Source organism: Condylostylus longicornis, unplaced genomic scaffold, assembly GCF_029603195.1.
Source record: "Condylostylus longicornis isolate FDR11 unplaced genomic scaffold, ASM2960319v2 ptg000039l, whole genome shotgun sequence".
Taxonomy (NCBI): domain Eukaryota; kingdom Metazoa; phylum Arthropoda; class Insecta; order Diptera; family Dolichopodidae; genus Condylostylus; species Condylostylus longicornis.
The window spans coordinates 311,450-335,081 of NW_026578008.1; the positions used below are offsets into that span (position 1 = coordinate 311,450).

The 23,632-nt window shown below is 22.7% G+C and overlaps 1 protein-coding gene across 2 annotated transcripts; it reads left to right on the forward strand.

The window, feature by feature from the left end:
- The first annotated feature begins 212 nt into the window (after nucleotides 1-212).
- LOC129609433 (solute carrier family 66 member 2) lies at nucleotides 213-19,481 on the forward strand. Of its 2 annotated transcripts, XM_055521341.1 has the most exons (7): nucleotides 221-1,359; nucleotides 1,466-2,483; nucleotides 10,960-11,099; nucleotides 12,565-12,678; nucleotides 18,663-18,827; nucleotides 19,002-19,156; nucleotides 19,249-19,481. In XM_055521341.1, exons 2-7 carry the CDS (start codon nucleotides 2,281-2,283, stop codon nucleotides 19,330-19,332), a joined length of 861 nt encoding a protein of 286 aa, XP_055377316.1. In that variant the 5' UTR covers nucleotides 221-1,359; nucleotides 1,466-2,280; the 3' UTR covers nucleotides 19,333-19,481. The 2 variants fall into 2 exon arrangements, with proteins under 2 accessions (XP_055377317.1, XP_055377316.1); XM_055521342.1 differs by lacking the exon at nucleotides 12,565-12,678 and having other exon boundaries at nucleotides 213-1,359.
- The last annotated feature ends 4,151 nt before the right edge of the window (nucleotides 19,482-23,632 follow it).

The window sequence follows — 23,632 nt, forward strand, 5'->3', positions numbered from 1 at the left end:
TAGGAATTAAATGACAATCCATTTCAATTGACATATTGAAAATAGGTGTAAAGAAAAGAACATAACAAGAATTTTTTTTCATACCTTGGCTTATCACCATAAAAAAATGTATATATATATATATAACTTTATAATATATATTTTTTTTTCAGTATATAATTTTTATTATCAGATTATGGATTTATCAACTCGAAGTTAGTAGTTTATATAAGAGAAAAAAAAAAATTAAAAAAAATTAAAAAATAAATTGAAATGTTTAAATTATTAAATATAAAAAAATATAAACAAATATTTGCAATTAGTTAAGATTTTAGTGAAAATAAAATATAGTTATAATTAAGTTGTAAAAAAAATATAATTAAGTTTTTTCTTTTCTGCATTTTCATTTCCCTATCTTACCATAAAAATCTTATCTTATACAAAGGGAATTAACAAAAAAAAGTATGATGAAAAAATGAAAAATTTAATGTAGATACCCTCTTAATAAAATATTTTACAGTGACAAAAAAAAAAATATTTCAAGTAAATTTTGGAAAAAGCTAAAGAAAATTAGAATTTGTGTTTAAAAAGAAATTAAGTGTAATTTTAAGAGGAAAGAATTATGATAATAAAAAAATAAAATATAATAAGCTTTAAAGTAAGGTATTTGGTGTGCTACAAACAAATTTTAGTTATAATTCTAAAATATACATACATACATACATACATTTATTAATGCAGAAGAATACCTAAAAACCAATTTACCTACTTACATATTTTATAAAAAGAAAAACTTGGATTATGTTGGATCTCTTCACTTAAAACCTAAATTTCCATAACCTACCTAAATGTTGGAGGCAGAAACTTAGAATTAGAATTGGGTCCCCTTTTTGCTTCTTTTTTGTACAAAAAGAAAAGGGAAAAACGAATCGAACACAGAAAGAAAAATATCAGAAGCATAAATTTATTACCTACCCCATTCTACCTTGAAATTAAGTCAAAAAAATTTCTATCAATAATAAAAGAATTTTGAAACAACATGCTAAAAGAAGAATGTCAATTTAAAAAGATTAAAAAGAAAAACAAAAAAATATTGCACAAATTTACAACAAATGTCATCCATTAATTGCTAAGTCTTATTTTATTACAAAAAAAAAAAACAGCAAAAATAAACAATAAAGAATAAATAAATAAGCATAAAATTAAGCAATTCAGCTAAATATTAAAAAAAAAGAAAAACTAGTTAAATTCAATTCTACCTACATATTTAAATCTTTTATCTACAAAATATTTTTTTATATGTAGGTATGCAAACATACATACATAAAATATACAAGAATATGAAAATTAAATCATTATGTACTTAGCCTACTATTAAAGGTATGTAAATAAAAAAAAAAACTTCTTGTACCTACCAACTTCAATTTCAAGTGATTTTCCAAATAGAAAAAAAAAAATCTTTAAAACCATTTTTATTCATTTTTAGTTTCTACACCATATTATTTCGGATTTTCCATATTATTTTGGAAACGTACATAAATCAAAAAAATTATGGATTAATAATGAAGAAAAAATAATAATATTATTGTATATACATCAAGTTTAAGGGAAGAAATCAATTGAATTCATTGAACGGAAGCCGGAAAATTTTTCAACAATACTTCAATTGAACTATACATAAATTTACAACAGTATAAGAATAATGATTACACCAGAAATGTTTATTCATACAATAATACAAAATATTTTCTATATGTACAGCAGTTATATAAAAATTTAACTTTATTAGTAAAATTAAAATTAAATTTTTTTTTGTTTTGTTAATAACATTCATCATCTACAACCCACCCACATTTAAACAACAAATACAATAGCAGCAAACAACTGCAATTTTTTTTTTCTACTTTTATTGAAAGTTAACTTAAAAGAAAATGTAACTATACACCTATATCTACATTATATACATACATATAGATATAAAAATCAGAATTATATTAACGGTGTAAAAAATCTGATTAAAAAAATGTTCGCATATTATTAAGGAAGCCATACAAAAAATAAGAAGAAATAAAAATTAAAATATTTATGACTAAAACTACTTATTTACTACTTATTCGAGAAAAGTTAAAAAAAAAAAACAACAAAAAATATAAAATAAAAAATATAAGTTAAAAATTTCATATCTTTGTAAGAAAAGTAAATTAAATTTAAGTATAAAAAGTGAAATATTAAAAAAAAGAATATAAAATTAGAAGAATTAAGAATTAAGAGAAGAAGAAATAAATTATTAAAGCAAAAATAATGGATTGGATAATAAATGATGAACTTGGATTAACAGTCCGTCATTTGGTGGGATGGGCGGCAGCATCAGCAATGGTTGTTGGCGGTGTTATACCATATGTTCCACAATATAGAGAAATTAAAAAAACTCAAGATGCAGAAGGTTTCTCATTATATGTATGTTTAGCATTGTTAAGTGCAAATTCATTAAGGATATTCTTTTGGTAAGTATTTAAGTAGGTACCTATCCTACCTATACCAATAAGTATACTTTATTTCTATTTCTTTTTATATCCTACATAATTTTAATATTAAATTTTATTTTAGTTCTAATTTATAATTTTATAACTACTTACTAACATTGTATTCATATATATACAATTTATGTATTTATATACATATTATAGTCATGTATCTATAGAACCAGATTAGGGGCACCTATATACATATATACGTATATATAAAATTCTTAATGTTTTTAATCAGGAAATTTATTAAAAAAAAAGTTTTTAGCTTTTTCGCTTTTTGTTACTGCCTTTCCTTTGTTATTGTATTTTTTTTTGTGTTCTGTTCTGTTTTTTTTTTTTGCTGTGATGTGAGTGATGTGTACATGCACGATAGCGTATTAAATTCACGGTCGTTGATACTTAAGTTCATAAAAAAATGCCTACGTAGATTTTAGATTTTTTTTGTTGTTGTTGTTGTTGTTCTCTCACAACTAATTGACCTCAATAATTATTCAGATTGTAAAAAAATCGTATGTATTTTTTTTTTTAAATAATAATTATTTAAAATTTTTGACATGATTTTCTTTATACATATGTACATATATGCAATTATTTAATAAAGAAATTTTTATTTATTCCAAAAATAAATTGAATTAAAAAGCTGGTGACTAACTTGGTTTTTCTTTGATAATAAAATATATGCCACTCGCTACTGCTTACTTATTAATTTACAAAACAGAAATTTTATTTATTTTCTTATTACTCGTACAATTTCTATTTTTAAAAGTACTTATGATAGCAATTTAAAATAATTTTTCGGTATTTTTATTTCAAGATGCTCTATATGCTTCTATGTGTATATAAGTATATGCATTGTGGGAATATAAAAAAAATAAAGCTCATTCTTACAATTATAAGCATTTTAAAATTTATTAAAAGAAAGCAAATGATTAAATAATTTTCAATTCCTTAAGCTAATAAATAAGTAAATAAGGTACTTATTAAGAAAAAAGAAATTTAAGAATGATAGTATTCTTATTGGTAATTTTCAATTATAATTAAAATTTCTATTTAAATACAGTAAAAATCTAGTTTTAGTGTACACAATAAAAACAACGACATATTCTCATTCTATTAAATAAGTTGAACACTATATTAAATTCCAAATAAATCATGAGCTGAAAAGTAGTTTTTAAAGTTCTCTTATGTTTCTAAGAGTGACTTTGGTTGATTATTGAGATATCGTTATCTGTAGCCCATTGTATCTGCACACAAAGTTGATTTTGTAATACCAATTTCTTTAGATATTGTTGTAACACTAACTTACACTTGGTTCCAAAGATTTTTTTAAATGTTTTCTTTTAATATTTTGTTTTCGGCATTTGAAAAAAAATTGACTCAAAATAAAGCTGAACACGATAATAAATTATACACATCCTTTCGGGTATGTATCCATATTTTGCAGTTATGCACTTCTTATTTGATTAAAAAAATTACATGTGGGCAAAAAAGGCATTGCTTATAAGTAAAAGAATTTTGCTTATATGAGTATTGCAAATAATTATTTTCGACTGTATTGCTCTTTCCTCTAATTCAATATAAAAACTCTTCGTTACATTGAGAGAAATAAAAAAAAAAACAGTTTTGTAAAATTTGTTCACTTAATGTTGGGCTCTTCTCTTAAGATTGTTGCACAGTATAAGTAAGGCAGTCAATGCTAACATATTTGTGTGTTTACTCTGCTCGAAAGTTCATAAAATTTTGGTGTTCAGTAGAGCAGATTTCTATTGTAGTTACAATACAAATTATACACAAGACGTATACTTAAATAAGTACCTAAATAAAAAATAAAAAATTTTATTTAAAATTATTTAAAAGAAATTTTTCTTTTATTTTATTAAAAAAAAAAAAATTAAAATAAAAGTAGCAATGCATTCAATATAAAATTCAAGGTTTTGAAATATTGCACTGGCAATGAATGCAGTTAAGTGCATAAAAAAAAAATAAATATTTAAAGAAAATTGATAATGACTTGTACGACTGGAATGCCCTTACTTGATAATATTTTTAAATTATAGTTTTACTACACATGGTTTACAAAAATTGGTTTTCTGATTTAAATTGAAAAATAACTACAAAATCAATATATTTCTGTCTTATCAGTTGTTTCCATCGTGATCATCTTTTATAGTGTCGTTTAGGAACTAAGCTTTTCATATATACTTACATATATACTCATATTTAATTCCGGTTAAACTTTAATTGAATTGAAAAATCAATAAAAATATTTACAATTACATTATTGTAGTACTTAAGTAAATTATTTTAAAAAATTCAGTAAATTAAATTTTAATTTTATAGACAACAAAAAAAACTTTCGTATTTACAAATATGGTTTAAATGGATTCAGATATGGATTAATATTTAAATTGATTTTTGGAAAATTTCAAGGAAACTTGTTTTTAATTTCATTTACTTACTTAATTTTATTATTCAACATATTTATATTTTATTGCTATGAAATTAAACTATAAGACAATTAGACGACAATGCTTATAAAATTTATTAGGATATTTGATTTGAACAGGGTTATCGAAAAATTTAATGAATAATAATACTTAGCTCTTAACAATAAATTCCCTACTTTTACAATAATTAATTGAAAATAATTTTTTAAAAATACTTTAAAAGTTGGGAAAATGAAAGAAATTTGACATTGTCCATATATTTTCAAGGTTTAGGTTTTAAATTAAAGATTTTTCCTTTTTTTTTTTGTGAAACAGCAAGTGGATTTCTAATTAATTTAGACACTTTAATTCAATGATATTGAAATTATTCAAAAATTAAGATAATTTTTTTAAAATTCAATTGACTTAAAATTTTTTGCCTAAAATGTACGATTAAGTTTCTCATTTAAATTTAATAAAAAGCAACATTGGCTTACACCGAAATCATCAGAATGCTGCATATTACATATTATAGTAATTTGTACAATTTTCTAAATCCGATTTTTATTGCATATTAAAAGTCCGTCCTTCTTAAAATAAAAATTCCGTAATTCTTGAACGTTACTTGATATTCATTCAATATCAAACATAACCAAAAAATTCTTGTTACTTTTTGCCATTATCATTGAATTCATTGTTATTCGTACATTATCCGAAATGTTCGCTCCCCAAATTTGATAATTTTATCGTCAATCCATTTAATTTTCAGATCTGAATAAAGAAAAATCCAAACTTCGTAACATAGTAAATTATTTTTTTTAATAAATTTTTTGAAATGTCAAAATTTGTTTGGCAAAATTTTAAAAATTCACTCTTAGTGGTTTATTTTAATAATTTCAGATGGCAAATGATCTCTATTTTCCGAAAATAATTTTTTTAAATTTTTAAAATGCGCCCAGCCTAAGAAAAATGCCTTTAAAAATCCCAAACCATATAGGGTACCATTTTTTACACAAATGGGAAAAATTAAAAACTATCAATTTTTTTTACCAGGAAAAGTTTCGAAAAAAAATTTTTTGAATACTAGATCCATTTTTTTTTGTAGCAGAATATTATAATTTTTTGTACGTAAAAAATAGTTTTGAAATTTATTGAAAAATATTTGACAATTCTCAAATTTTAAAAAATCAAATCTAGTTTGTTAAAAATTTGATTTGAGAAGTAATTATTTTTCTCTTTGGAATTTTTCAAATTTCGATTTTATTTCAAATAATACATAATGAAGGAATCTAATTAAAAAAATTTTTGAAAAATACTACTGATTCATTATGGATTAATTATTATTGTAAGATTTACAAAATTAAAATAGCTATACTACAGAATACAAAATATTACCTGTAGAAAAAAATTGCGGAACAGAAGAAATTCTGAAAATACAGAAAAAGTCCTCAATTCTGGAACAAATATAGAAATCCGGAGATTCTTGCAAGCTCCATAAGGATTTAAGAAGAAAAAATGAAAATAGTGTTATAATTTGAAGGGTTTAAATTTTATTTTCTGAAAATTTCATGAAATACTGTGGAACTTTTGAATAATTTTTTTTAAATATTAGGTAATATCATTTATTTTAATATTTAAATACGGATTTAAATTAATTAAATAGATAAAGTGTGGTGCAACATTAAGTCCACGCTATTTTAAACTTATATTGTTAATTTATTTCATTTAATTTATATAATCTACATACAATTACAAGCAACTTGTTATTTATTGAAGAAACGTAAATTTAAATATTATAAATTTAAGATTTATAAAAGATTTCTTATCTTTTAAATCTCATTTCAAAATTTTATTATATTTTCTGATTACTTAAAATCTTTGTTATCATCATGTATACTTATATTTTCATTTTGTTATCTAAATATCTTTAGGTATGACTCGCTATATGATTTACCTTCAATTTCTTAGAAAATTATTCTGAATTTTTGTAAAAATTCCAACAAATCACCAAATATGATAAATAATTATTACACATACTAGTTGTAAAGATAACATTAGTTCCCTTAAAAAAAAAAATAAAAACAAATATGAGTAATTTGTTATAAATTTTATTTTTTTATGATAGCATTTTTGTGATAATGAAATAATTTAACATTATTTATCTAATAAATAAGATAAGAGCAAACCCTAATTTAACTTGACGTTCCCTTTAATTTCATAGTACAAGAAAAATTGCAGGTGTGCTTTGAGTAAGAGTTACTTCTTTCAAAAAATATTAAAATATATTACAAAGTCAAGATTATTTACTACTTACCTCGTACTCAAAAAATTTTCTTTACCAAACTACAAAAATTGAATTTACCAATAGTTTATTTTTAAATTTTGCCCAAATTCTTTCTTAAATCTAGTCTTTTTTTTCAATTAGAACCCAAAACCATAAAAGTAAAACTTACATACATAATTTATTTTATTATTGTAATATTGCCTAAATGAATTGCCTATATACAGAGTGTCCGAAAGAGACTTGATTATATTACTGAATCATTATAATAAAATGTCTTCAGATAAACAAAAAACATTTAAGTCGAGACATTTTACTTTTTGGGTCCTCCTTCTTGAATTATAAAGCCTCCAATATGAAATTTCTGAAACCCTTATAGTTTGTGCATTTTAATTGATAATTCTGGAAATATAACAGGCTAAACAAACTTTGTAGGCTCGTTTTTCTCATGATATTTTCTAAATTAATCAATCAAAATTAGACGGTTCTTCGAGATTTCAAATTTGAGGGCTAATAATTTGAGAAGTAGAGCACAAAAAATTTATTTTTTTCTTCTAAAGATAAACGCAATCTATCAGCTTGCTTCAAGATTACCGTCGAGTCTTGGTCACCCTGTATGTAATATGAATATGTATAAATAAGATTTTTTAGTAACATTTTGATTTTAAATTTCAAGGTGAAACCTCTTTTTCTATACACACATACATACATTTGATAAGTAAAACACTCGTAATGAAAAGAGAATAAATACAAATTTTAAATATTCTGCTGCTTTTTTTTACATTGTGGAAAAATTGTACTTTGATTTATTCAATTTTATTTTAGCTTTATTTCCGGAATTTTTTCAAAATTATTTTCTACACATATAACCATTTATATATATTTTGAAAATCAATAAATTTGAATAAAAAAATTTACATAATCAAATTAAAAATACCGTTTAATACAAGTTTTGTTTTTATATAAAAAAATTTTCATTGATTAAATTGTTATCAAAATAAAAGCAATAAAAACAGAACTAAAAAAAATACGCTTTTTATATAAAAAAAACGTGACCACCAGCAAAATGTGGTCAAGATATGCTAAAATTTTACAAAAATTATTATTATTCTTGTTTCTTTATTAAATACGGTAAAAAAAATATTTTAAATTATCAAAACTCGTAATTTATTAAAAATTTTAAAAATTATTTATTTCTAGGCTATTTTTCGATCAAAAATTCAAGTTTGTCTGTAGTTTAGAAATTAATGATAACAAAAAAATAAAGAATTTGGTTTGCTTTTTTTTATTTATAAAAATTGTTAATTAATTTCTAAATGTTGTTTTTATCAGAACCTATAAGTACTGACCTATAGTCCGCTCCTTATTAAATGAGTAATTATACATTTTTGTTATTATTATAAAGTCGCTGAACTCGAAATCAAACCGACTATTAATTTACTTACATATATGTATATGTCATTCTGATTTTTAAATCTAAATCTAAAGGGTAGTCCAAAACTAGTGTTAAAGCTTTCGAGAGATGATTTCTTAGAATGAATCAACATTATTTCAAAAATTTTCAGTTTTCTAACCCAAAAATTTCGTTTTCTAGAATTTACATAAGTACTACGTTCGAAACTCCAACTGATTCAAAGCTGTTATAAATATTTGTTAGATTAAAATCCGAAACTAAAATTAGAAGAGTGTTAAAGAAAATAAAAAACGCACATTCCTTATCGTTTCCTGAAAAATTACGCATTCCTACGTTTTGCCCATTATGTTTTAATTCTATTTCATTGTTTCGGTTCATTATGTGTCTATTGATATTCACTGAAAGAAAAATTCCAAATTTTATTGAGAAATATTAAGAATTTCAGAAATATTCATTCAATTCTGTAATATTTTACAGAATTCCTTTTTTTAAAATTGTGCTGTAAAGAAATTCATATTTTTAACACTATTCTTGCTCTTGCATTTATTTTAAATAAATTTATCGGTTTCAAATTGTTAAAAATATGCTTAACATACGGTTTTGTAAAACCATTTTATTCAATATATAAATTAATTTATGTGTACGTACTTTAATTTCTTACTCACCATATACATCGCTTGTAATTTCTAGAAATTATTTTTTTATTTATATTATGTTTTTAAAAAATTTATAAATGAATACATATTGGGAAAATCAATAAAAAAAAAATAATATTTTTTTTATGGTTTGCAAAAATACATTAATTTAATTCAAGTGAATCATTTATTTTGTTGAAATTATAAGTTGGAAATTTGAAACTTTAATAATATGAAGTGCAAAAGATATTTGGACAATTATATGTAAAAAATATAAGGGTTATGAATGCAGATAGATTTTTGATTTTTAGGAAAAAAATAAACTCAAATTTATTTACTTTATTCATATTTTTTTTTTGATATTAAATACCACGGAAAATACAAAAAAAAAATTGAACACGCACTCTTCAAAACTAATTTTATTTTAAATTTAGTCTTACTAACCGCATTGCATGCAATAAGAGTGATTATCTGATGGTACTTACCCTATTTTACAAGACTACGTTTTCCACGGAAATGCGTTTCTTCATGCTATATCGGAAAGCTTAAATAATCTAGTTTTATAGAAATGTTTGTCTGTGTTCAGTTTAGAATCTCAGTTCGGCTTAACCGATTTTAAAGAAAGTTGTAGGTCTCTGGAACCGGATTTTTACTAACCGGCTCGATTTTACGTTTTTGACCATTTTTAAGAAATAATCATATTGGTAATTTAAGTATTATATTCTCCTATAATACTCGTATTTTAAATTTTCATAAATTATTTTTTACAATCCAGAAATTAAATGGTATTTGGAGAAAAAATATAGCCGGAGATATGAAAAGTAATTCACATTTTTGCTATGTTTAAAAATTTTTCTTAGAAAATCCAATTAATATTTTTGAAATTAATGAGTTGTCTTTTATTATGAGGTGTAGGAATATTTGAAGCAGTACTACCTATGTACAGTAGTAGCTATGAAAACATTAAAAATGTTTTTAATTTTTTTTGCAAATTCAAGTTTGTTTGAACACAAAATATAAACCTTTTTGAAATTTTCACTCTATGTTTTAACATTCGCCTTAAAAGTATCAAATGTCCTTACACATAACTACACTGTGTAAGAATATACTTAAATTTCCATTTAATACATTTTATAAAGTACATACATATTATAGACATATTTGATTGATATTTAAAAAGTTAGTTTAATGATTTTATGTCCTAAATTTTAAACTAAAATATTTTCTATTTCTTTAAAAAAAATTCACACTATTACAAAATTGGATCAATATCTTGAACTATATACTTTTTTTTTAAACATAAAAATTTTAAATTCTATGAAGGACGTAACACAGAATTGAAAAAAGAAATTTTATGTGCAATTTAAACGAGGGTATAGTAACAAAATTCATGATATTTTATGCTTTTCGGTAATGATTTGCGAATGCAATAGGCTTAGAAAAGGTTCTACAAAATATAACGCTTCTGTTCTGTGTTGTATTTATTAACTAAAATTTGATATTAATTTTTTATAACTTAAAAATTACTCGCCGTCCTTTTGACGCCCATCATTAGTAAAAATAAATTTAATATCAAAATAAATTAGGTATATAAAGAAATATAATAAAAATTTTTAAATTATATTTTATTTATTTTAAATTTAATTTTTGTGAATTTTCAATAATTAAAGAACGCATTTTTTTTTTGTATTTTTAGGTTTGCAAAACGTTTTGAGCTTCCTTTATTAGTTCAAAGTGTTGTAATGAATATTACAATGTTTCTAATGATACATTTATGTGTTAAAGTTAAAAGAAATAGTACTGTAATAGCTCATCATAAGGATGTTGCATTTTCAGGTAAATTAATTTATTTTTTTTTTAATATATTATAAAATTTTAAATAATTATTATTATAAAATAAAAATATTTTAATAAATAATGTAATTTAAAAATATTTTAAACCAATTTTAAAGTAAAATTAAAATTTTAATAGTAAACTGTACGTGTGTTCGAATATTTTTAATGCAATATTTTAATTACGTAATTTTTGTAAAAAGTTTTTAAACCGGTTGATTCCAAAATTTTTAATTTGATGTCTGTTTTTTTTTTTGTTAATATAATATATTTTATTAGAAAATTCGGAAAATCACATACAATTTTTAAAAAGACCAACTATATAGCATTTATGCTGCCTAGCGTTCGTAATTTTGTTGATTATTGCAATGTTAAAAGTTTCTTACAACTTTATTAATTGCCTTTATTATTTAATTTTTTTTGTATTAATTATTAATATAAATAATATGGAAAATCAGAACCACATTCAGCATGTTATTTATAAAATATCGTACAAAATTACGATATTTTATAGAATCGTATACGATATTTACGATATTTTACCACAATTACGATATTTCATAAAATCGTATATTTATTTAAATAAGTTCTACTTAAATATCGTAACTTTTTATAATAAATATTTCTGAAATAAGTACTTTACTTTTTTTTTAATTTGTTTCAACTGTACTCATTAATTTAAGATTATTGAAATGGGGTGAAGAGCTTTTTTTTTACAGATCAACGTAACCTAATTAATCATTTATTTTTACATGGAATTTGTTCGGTAATTTTTATGCTTTTGTATTGGATATTAAAAGTGCAATAGAATTTATAATTTTTTAAAAATATTGCTGTAACAAAAAAAATAACAAAATTTTATTAACGTAATATAATTGGGGCACTTAATTAAAAATTAAAAATATATTGTATCTAGTAGTAGCAGCACTATTAAAAACGCCTTTCTTACTAGTATAACCGCCACACGGTAACGTCTACTACTAGGCCATCAAATATATTATCCAAAATGTAAATGAAAATGAAATATTCCTACAATAAATTCGTATTAAAATTTAAAAACAAATTCAATTTTTAAATACATAATTTTCTTAAAAAAAATAAATATTTTAAAATTGGTTTAAATAATTTTTGTATAAAATTTAATTTGCTATTATATAATAAAAATTATATAAATATAATTATAAACACATTAATTAGACATAAAAAGAAAAAAATGCAAAATAAAAATTTTTAATTCAAAATCTAAACAAATAGAATTAAAATAATTACAAATTTATATAAAATAAATATAAAATACATGAAATTAATTTTATTATAAATAAATAAGTATATAAATATTTATTATATAATGTATAATACTTGTATATTTATAAACATTCGAAAGAAAAAAAAATTACAACTCAAAAAATTCGAAAAAAAAAAACTTAAACACAAAAACAAAAAAAAATCAATCAATAAAATATTAAAGGTGAAGATAACACTGAGCCTAGAGTACAACAAATAATTGAAGATTCTGAAGGAGCTGGATTATCATCATCACCGGGTGCATTAAAAAGAGTTCGTTCAAGGCATTATTTGAGTGGTATGTCATCGCTTGCACGATATACACACACAATACATAAATAAAATATATATTTAGAGAATTTCTGTCATATTATATACTTATACTCTTTACTCTTTTAATATAATAATCATACAAATTTATAATTATTATGTTTTTAGTATAATTATAAACAACAACAACAAAAAAAACTAAACATACATAATATTTAAACTATTGAGCTAAAAACAAAAACCATGAAAAATTAAACTCATTATTTAAATTGGAATTTATTTGTTTTTTTTTTGTACTTTTTATGTTTTCATTCTGTTTGAAATATTATTTTTCGTGTAAATGATGCATACTCTAATAATATTCTGTGGCAATAAGGAAAAACAATATAAGTATATAAGTCAACTGAAGTATATAATTAAGATATTACCGCATATTTGAATTTATAATCCAAAAAAATTTGATTAAATTACCCAAATAACAAAAAAAAAATTGAGAAACTGTTCTGAAAATTTTTTTTAAAAGAACATTTCCAAGAAAAATAAATGTGGTATATTATTCCACAATGTCAAAAAGCGAAAGTTCAGAAATCGCATACAAAAGGTTTATTTAAAAGCAATACTTAATACTATATGATACTTTTATTGACTAAATGCAATGAATTATCACTTTCTTTTGTTTGACAATTTTGAGTTTTTGTCGTTGTAACTTCTAGCTACATACATACTTAGTTTTTAAAACGTTTTTTATTATCACAAATTTTCTAAGCCAACCTTATGTCAATTTATATATATTTACTAATACATATTGGTAAATATTGATTGTCAAAATTTTATCAAAAAAAGCATCAAAAATTTTTAAATACACGATTTATTTTTCTCTGCATTTCAGAAAACCATTTTATACAATATAGGATGTTATAAATCAGTTATAAATAGTTTTCCAAATATATTCAAAAAGCAACTGTAAATTACTTATAATTTAAATTGTTTTTCGTTATTACCACAGAATTATAATCTATACATTTATGTTAGATTTCAGTTATTTTATTTATTTGTTCGTTTGTTTGTTCGTTCGTTTGTTTGTTCGTTACCGCCCGCCGACTGTTTTTAGTGTTATTTTTTGTTTTGTTTTTTTTTTATAATATTGTTCTTTATATTTTTTCAATATTTAAATTATATTAATAAAATTTAATTAGCAATATTAAAAATTATCATGTTTTTGTATTTTTAATGTCCTTTTTCTAAATTTTTTTGTAATAATTATTAATTATCATAGTAGTGATAACCTATATAAGTAATAAGATATGCTAAATTATAAACTAATAATCATAATTAAATTAAATAATCACACATATACTTAATGAAATATAATTGGAAAAATTATATAAATTATTTAATTTAGCACATCATATGCATTTTAAATTGGAGAAATATTTTATATGTATGTATGTATTGTATATTTAAATTGTATGTGTAATTATTTTTAATTAAGAATTTTCTAAGCAATAAGTGAACTAAAATTTTATATCTAGCTAAAAGATTATAAAATATATTTACGTACTTATGTTTCTTAAATTTAATTTAAATAAGTCTAAGTTAAATCATTTAAAATTTTATTAGAATTCTATTTATGTATAATGTAGAGAAAGGTTTTTTTGAATTCTTTTCATATTTCGCCGTTTGTTCTTCTCAATGAAATAATATTTTTTGAGATAAAAGCTGTCTTCATTAAAGCATAAATACGGTATTTCTGCAATTTACAGTTTTCGGTAACGTACTGCAAAAGTAGTTAGACAGTAGTTTATTTATATTGAGTAATGTCATCGTAATACCACATTGTTGTAGTTAGCGCAGCTAAAAATTTTTATATACGTACTCTTGTGTAGAATTTTGACATTTACGTTTTTACATTTTATTATTTAGATGCAATATAATCTGTTATATTGCGTTTTAATAATATAGCAATATTTTTAATAAAAAAAATAATGTAGTGAAAAGTTTTAAAACCGGTAAATTTCAAAGTTCCATCGATTCCAAAATAATGTAGTGAAAACAAGTTTGACAATTACAGAATTTCTACAATAGTACTACAAAAATGTAATCAGCAGTTTTCAATATTGAAATTTCACTTACTCTACCTTAAATTAAGAGCAGTTTTTTCCCAGATTAATGAAGACTAGGGTAATCATAAAGTTTTTAATATCATTACATAATAAAAATTTTTGATTCTCAAATATTTTTTTTAAATAAATTTTTCCATATTAATTTATCTATATATATATGATTTACTTAAATATTTGATTATAAAATTTTAGTCATTACATTTTAATTTCAAATTTTAAAGTTCTTATGTGCTCAAGTTTGTAATATAATGTACTAATATCAAAATAAATTTATTGTGTTAGATAATTCAATTTTATTCTTTACAATTAATAATAATTGTGAATTTTATACACTTATCTCAATTTAGTGCATGTTAACTTATAATATACTCACATCTATTTAGATTATATACATATGTATATATGATACTCAATTAATAACATTAAAATATCACCGAATTAAAATACATATAGTTGAAAAGCGTTAGAAAAAATTTTCTATTTTGTGTTTCCACTTTAATAATAATACGATGTCTTAATATGGCTTTAAAGTTATTCGCTTTTGTTATTGTAAAAGAATATTATACATATTTTATGTACTTATATGTAGCTTAGAATTTAAATTAAATTATATTATATGAACGCGCATATTGTAAACAATACTAAAATTTATTTATTAAAGCTCTATATATGCTCATGCTAAACTTTATATATATATAACAACTTTTTTTTTGTTCAAATGAAAAATGAGATAAATAATTTTATATTTAAATTTCATTTTCGGTAAAAGAAATTTAATTCCTTTACAAAAATGTTTTGTAACGAGAATGCAACATTTTATTTTTGTGCATTTGTGTTATTTACTGAAATTTAAATTAAATATGTCTGTAGAAGGAAATTTTAAATTTTCTTGATTACAAACAGCAATACGATATAATGATTATTTGGTTTATTCAAAATCGTAATTAAGCTAGTTTATTTAGTAAAATTTTTCATCTTTAATATTTCTAATAAAGTTGCATTTGACAACATCAACTTGGAGAATTTCCATACAAATTTTCAATTGAATGTAATTTTATGTCATTTGATTGCAAAAATAGGCGTTTTTTTTAACATAAAAACAGGTACTGTCAAAAAATATATCCGTGTTTGTTTTTTTTTTATTTCACAGCGTTCAGAGCTAAAAATTACGATTCTCTATGATTAGAGCGCTCTATGTGCTTGAAAAAAAATTCAGATTTCACAGAACTCATTTTGGCATTTTAATTTGAAAAATACTGAAATAACAGAATAAGCTTTATATGGTTTTCATTTTTAAAGTTAGAGCTTTTCAAATTAAAAAATTTTTTCACCTGATGTGTGAGTGCTCTGACAACTGTGAATCTTATTAGATTTAACCTCTGAACTAAAAAAACAAATACGATTAATATAATATAAATGTAAATGTCATAGTCGTCGCATAATTGACGCTCTCGAATAAATATCAAACACTGTCGCAGCGCGACAACTAATAATAATTTTAATTATTTCAGAAAATTAAATAAAATCAAGCTTTTGCAAATAAATAAAATTTATAAAGAAAAAAAGAACGCAAATAAAATGCAACCATGAAATTAAGTCACCGTTTATTTCATTTTTTTTGTAAATTCTATTTTTGTTCTTAACTTTATAATAAACCTATAAATGTGTATTATATATACATATAAATATATGAAGGAATATATATGTACATACATATGTATCTTTTTTCTCTATTACAGTTCATTATCTTACAATTTAATCCGAGATTATTTATGTAAATCTTTTCTATTTTTGTTGTTTTTCTTCTAATTATTTTTCATTCATTTATGTTAGGGTTGATTTGTTTCTCTAATAAGTCTATACAAATACCATATAATAATATGGAAAATATAGCATGTACTATGCACTCGATTTATTTTATAAGTATTTATAGAAAGTATTCAATTTCTTGCTTACTTATGACACAATTGAAATTTTATCTATAAAGTATTTTAAAGAATATTTAGATGGAAGATATCGGCAAGATAGGCGATATTTAAGTAGTAAGAGAAATTTTAATTATTTAAATTGTGGTTTGCAAGTAAACTAAGCATTTAAATTTATTTTTTTTCGAAAATAATATCAAATACATACGTATTATGTACTTAATATTATCGATACTAAAGATCAAATATATACTCATGTCCCCTTGTTAGAGAAATTTAAATAGTTTCTTATTTAATACTTTTCTTTATTAGTTTGTATTTGATATGCATAAGTACGTAAATATAAAAAAAAATGTAACTTATAAATATAAAATCTTTATAACTAGTAAATTTGGACATTTAAACTTCATAAATCCTTTGTATATACAAGTATTACTCTATAATTCGCAATAACTCGTTGTCGTGTCTGAATTCGTATGTCTGCGCGCTTGAATACGAAAAAATACGAATACACAGTAATATACGGAACGAATGCTTTATATGCGAAACATATTTTCTTATTTAAATTTTATACAAAATAATTGAAACTAAAACATATCATAACAATAAACACACTTTCATATTTTTACAATATTTAAAAAAAAAAAAAAATTTTGAAAAATTCAATAATTTCTCATAATATTCTAAAAATTTCAATCATTTTAGAATTCATGACAATTGTTGCTAAATTTTGATTTTAAAATACAATAAATTTTCATTTAAATAATAATTTAAACAACAGCTGGTCAAACAGTTCTTATATACTAGCTTTTTTTTAAAATAAATAACATTTACAATGAAACACTTTTGCAAGCTTACCTCATATTAAGTTCGTTTAATATTAATTTGATTTCCGAATTAAAAATTCGGAATTGAAAATTTTATTTAAAATCATAAAGCATATGACAGTTCTAATAATAACTATTTTTCAAAATATATATGCGTAGGTGTATTATAAATATTAATATAGAATATGTGAGTATAAAATCAGTTCTTTTTTAAAATAAAATTTATTTAGAAAATTAACAAATTACTCTTTTATATTTAAACGCGTTTCATTTAACGACGCGAATGAAATTCGTGATCCATTAGTGTAACATGGTATACATGAAATAAACACAGCGACACATGGTGTAGAAAATTGGTGTTATACTCACAAATTCAATATTATAAATAATTTTAAATATATTGTATAAGCATTAATTTATAAGATCAGTCAGAGAGAGCACACTTAATATTACTTCTTTTGATAGCCATAAATATCATTAATAAAGTATAATTAAGTTATTAATTTTCTTACTTACATTTTTAACTCTTTTTTTTTTAAACATATCTTTGCTATATTGCCATGTTTTTGATTGAGAATTTTGATATTAAAGTTTTAAAAAATGTTTTAGTTATTGAATTTTTAAGAAAAATTTTTATTAATTATTTTGTTGTATAAATAGATATAGTAGAAATTTTTAAGCATGTAACATTAATATTAAATATTATTTTAATTTTCACATACCACAATTAAAATTTCATTGAATACAGAAAAATTATTTATTTTTTATACAAAATTTAAGGTACGTCATTATTGTTATAAATGTGATCAATAAAAAATATAAAAAAATTTACAAAAATACTTGAAAATTTGCCATAAGAACAGAAACAAAAATTAATTTTACATAAACATAATTTTTTAGTTTTGTTATATTTAAAACAGCATACAAGTATATTAATTTTTTTTTTTAAATATTTACATTAATTTATTGAATATTAATTGTCTTATTTATTATTTAATATAAAATTGTATTGTATCTTTGTTATTTTTGTCATGTATGTATGTATGTATATGTAAAGCGTTTTTTTTTTTCAATATTAACCATTTTTATATATTTTTGTTTAATTTATAGTTTTTTAATTAATTATTTTTATTACAGATTTCGATCCAAAATATTTCTGGTCATGGACTGATTTTCAATCATATCTCGATTTTATGTTGTTTTTTTGGGCGGTTGGCGCTGCAATAACATATCTAATGTTACCTTATGACTGGTTTATGGAAACAGTAGGGTTTTTAGCAGTTTTTACAGAGGCTATGCTTGGTTAGTTTCAAAATACTTTATTAAAATAAATACGTTTTCTTATGTTGAGATAATTTTCAATTCAATTTGAAATTAAAATTATTTTTTGTATCTATAATTCTTTTGTTATTTTATTTTTATATATATTATGTATGTATGTGTTATTAAAATAATTTTGTTTCGTATTAAATAAAGGTGCTCCTCAATTTATGAGAAATTTTCGCAATAAATCAACATATGGTATGAGCATACACATGGTTTTAATGTGGACGCTAGGTGATATGTTTAAGACTGTTTATTTTATTGTAAGAAATGCTCCAACTCAGTTTTGGGTTTGCGGTTCGTTACAAGTAAGTAAAAATTTTTTCGATTTCGTTCTTTTTTAAAATATACATATATATGTATGTATATATTTTATAATATAATTTGAATTAAATTTTAGGTCAGTTTAGATATTGCAATTTTATTACAAGTATGGATTTATCGAAAAAATACGGATAGACGAAATTCACATCGTGGAGATTAGCAGTTTGCCCCCGAGGACCAACAACAGGCTAATAAACAATTAATATCATCAACAACATCATTAAATAATCCAAATGACGCATTCGATCAAGACGGAGATCCAAATCAACATTTAATTTGTATTAATACAAAACATTCGCATTATATGTTAAATAAAAAATTTGCTAATAATAATAATATAAGTTTTAAATCTAAAAAGAAGAAATTAAATCCACAGCAACAATTTTTTCATGATAATCGAGGATTTCAGCATGCAGTAAATAGCAGTCAAAACAGTGAAGAAGAGAATATGTCAATTAATAGCATAGGATCAAATCATTTTATTGCAATATCAAATAATACAAATTTATCTAATTATAGTGATAAATCAAGTAAGAAGCTAACTGAACAATTAAATCAAATTCAAATAATTGAATGTAATAATAAAGAGATTATAAATTCGCACGATAAAAAACTCCGTGAAATAGATACTAAACATAATATATGTTGTCATAAAACATGTTGTAATAATATTCACTGTCACGGCAAAAAGAATATCACAACATCACATCGCACTAATATTAAAAGTTGTTGTTTTACAACACCAAGCAAAAAATGCATAAATTTTGAAAAATCTTGTCCATATTCTAGTCAATTTCATGCACAAGAACAACAATTAATTCACTCTTGTAAAAATTCCATAAGATCTAAAAATTCAGCAAGGTCTTCCTATCATTTATGCCGTTGTTATTATAAAGGTAAAAAATCGCAATCATCTTGCCATCACCAGAATCAATGTAATTGTGATAAATATATTCACCCTCATCAAGAGCACGAAAATTATAGAGCATCTAACAATATTAGTCATAATATAAATAAAACATTTCATTCAAATGAGCAAAATATTAAGTGTTCTCACGAGAGAATCATATCAAATGATTCGATCGCTTCCAGTGCATCCAGTACATCAATTCGTACATTAAGCAATAATAATAAAGCAATAATAAGTGGAGCTTCAGACGCTGATAATGAATATGTTTCTGCAGATGATTATCAAAAACAAATCTCAGAAGACGATGAACATCTCAACAGGAGTAAAATTCAAGGGATGAGAAGTTCAAGGCAAAATATTGAATCAGATAACACAAGTTTAAGCAGTAATCAATCATATTTGCCTACTACAAGAGATCATTCTTTTCATACTTGTGCAGATAATAGCTCTAGATTTGATAGCAGTATGCAAAGTAGAAAAATATTTTGTAAGGGTACAAACAGAGATTCAACCTTAAGCAGTAGCTATGATGAGCGCAATGTATTAGAATCAGATGATGACGGTGATAATTTGCAAATGAAATTTCAATTAAAAAAGACGAAAAACCGTCGCTTAAAAGCTGTTATTCATGCTAGTGACGCACTTTCCAAAAGTCTTAAAATTGATAAGAGACATGATAGTGATGATAAAGAACAAAAAATAAAGTTTTTAAAATATGAAAAAACTGAAGTTGATATACACAAAGAATATTATTGCAATGCATGTCGAAACTGCACAAGTTGCAGCAGTACTAGTACACTTCATGAGGATCAACAAACATATAGTCGCAGTCGTGAGAGTCCACTAACTAATGGTGATGAATTCTTAAATATATACTGCAAGCATTGTTCAAAATGCCGAAAAAACAAAACTGAGAAAAATTTAGAAACTCCTTTTCCATCGGAAAATAACACAATCGGTATACTAAATCGTGGTCGTTTACGAGATTTCCATTGTATTTCCTCCACCAGCACAGAAAGTTTTTGTTCTTGTCGAACCCATCAATCTTCTACAATTGCTTCTAATAGTGTTGTGTTGGAGCATGATGATGAAGAAAATATTAACGTCATTGACACATTGGATTGCGGTTGTAATGAGTATATTGGGAGTAGTTGCAGCGATCCATCTGATTGTTGTACACTTTGTTCATGTTCATGTGATGAATGTAATTATTTGAAAGATAAATATGGTAGGAAACCATCTAATACTCTTACGCATGTGACACCACCGCCACAATTGTCTTCTTCAGCCACATCGTTAACATCAAGTTTAAATCAAATTGTTTTAGAAATACAAGATGAGAAAATTTCTTCAAGTTCAAATAGACAATATTCATCATCACAGTCATCATCTCCAGAACGACATAATAATAAAATTATAGTCCAACCATCACAACATACTCAACAGAAATTTGTCAGGGTTACCAGTTTTGTTGCACAACCTGACATTGATGACGACAGTGATAAAATGGAATTCAATACCCAAACAAGTAAGGAAAGTGAAAAATCAAGTGATGGTGAAAGTTCAAAGAAAAAATGTAAACACAATAATCACAAACATCATAAACATAAACATATAAAACAAATGGATCCAGGTTTATGACGTAGTGTTTCTTTAGTTGCATGGCCAGAAATAGATTACAATTTTCTATTACAACAAACAATACGTAAATCAACAGAATTATGTGAAACTATTGAAGCCGCTGAGCAATTGGAAAATATCAAAAAAATTTCAGTATCTAACACAAATTTATCAATTAAAGCAGATGAAAATACAGACGAATCAGTGAAGGATGATGAATGCCAAGATTTATCTATTGAAACAATTCCAAGTGAATTAAAAGAATTACAACCGTCACCGAAACTATCACCTGAAAAAATACAACATTCACAAGAAGAATTAAATAATATTGAATTGAAAACTGCGGCAGCTATTGTTACAAATTTAGATTCTGGTTCATGCACATCAATTATTACAAAATCATTAAGTCAAAGGCAATTATCTGCATCAACACTAACTTTAATGCCATCCACATCAGCAACATCCGCATCATATGGTATGATTACAAGTAATGCCAGTGATAGTCAAACTATTATTGTGCATAAAAAACATAATCTATTATGTGCTACCAATAATAGTGACAATAAATTAACAGCTTACCAAAAAACATCTAAATCATGCGAATGTATTAAATGTGATCCAATTTTTACAAAAAAAGATCATTCAATGGAAATCATTTTATAGCAATTTAAATTTGTAATTAAATTTTTTTCAGTTTATATTTACTTTACATTAAGAACTATTAATATTGCTTCCATAAGCTACCCAAAAAGAGTAAGATATTCAATGATTATTCATACACAATGCTATAAAATTTAAATCATAAAATTATTATATACAACAATATAAAAATTGCTTTTAAAATATAATAAAATTTTAAATGAAAGCAATATAATTAATTTATTTTTGAAAAATTAATAAAATATCTTTATTTTTATAATTATGTTAATTAATGTAGAAAAAATTTACAATGTAAAAGTATTAGAGGCTGGGATTCTAATATTATTAAATTACAAAAAAAAAATATATATTTTTTTTTTGTTTCAGGACTTTAATATCTTATTTATTTAAGATGAAGAAAGATTTACGATACAATTAATTTTTTCATTTTTATTTCCAAAATTAAAAGCTAGTAGATGAAGCTTTGAAATCCCAACTGACCTTTACTTATTAAATATGGCATAAAAGAAATTAAAGAGTTACTAAAATACTTACACATGTTATCTTCTATTTGATTATGTGCAATTTAAACTAATATAATCTGAAATATAAAACTTCAGTATACGAAGAAATATTAATATATCATATATTATTTTAGTATTAATAAAATTATGGTTAATATGCGTAGGTAGCACATTTCAAAGCATTTCGAAAGGAATTATAAGGAATAAGTTGCAATAAATTTAACTTAAAATAATGTAATCAAAAATATTGAAAAACATAATTACAACTTAATTTTATAAAATAATTCCGGTTTCCACATTATTTGAAAAACATATTTAAAAAAAAAAGCACAATACTACTTAAAAAGTTAATATTTAATGAAAAGTTTGAAAAATTTAAAAATAAAGATTTGATAATAGAAGCTTTAATTTTAATTAGTATAATGCTATATAGATGATATGACGAGAGGATTGAAATTGTAAGATAAAAAAAAAATTTACATTTTAATTTTAAATGTTTTCAAAATATAAGATTGAAACGTAATTTAGTTTTAAAATAATATATGTAATTCTGAAAATCGAATCGAATATAATAACGACAAAGACTTAAAAATTAATTCAATCATATCTTTAAAAATATTTTCAATATCCGTGTTTTAACAATAACCTTTTCGCCTATTTATACACAACTATGCTCATAAACTTTCCACATAAAAATAACTTTACTAATTGTATAATTTAAAATAAAATTGCAAAAAAAATAAATTTAATAGTTTTAATTTTATTTT

What these genes read in the sequence shown, in the direction of transcription:
- LOC129609433 (XM_055521341.1), top strand. Translation starts at nt 2,281, where the DNA reads ATGGATTGGATAATAAATGATGAACTTGGATTAACAGTCCGTCATTTG. An exon ending in TCATTAAGGATATTCTTTTG is followed by an intron (nt 2,484 to 10,959) that starts GTAAGTATTTAA and finishes TTGTATTTTTAG; the next exon opens with GTTTGCAAAACGTTTTGAGC. An exon ending in TAAGGATGTTGCATTTTCAG is followed by an intron (nt 11,100 to 12,564) that starts GTAAATTAATTT and finishes AAAATATTAAAG; the next exon opens with GTGAAGATAACACTGAGCCT.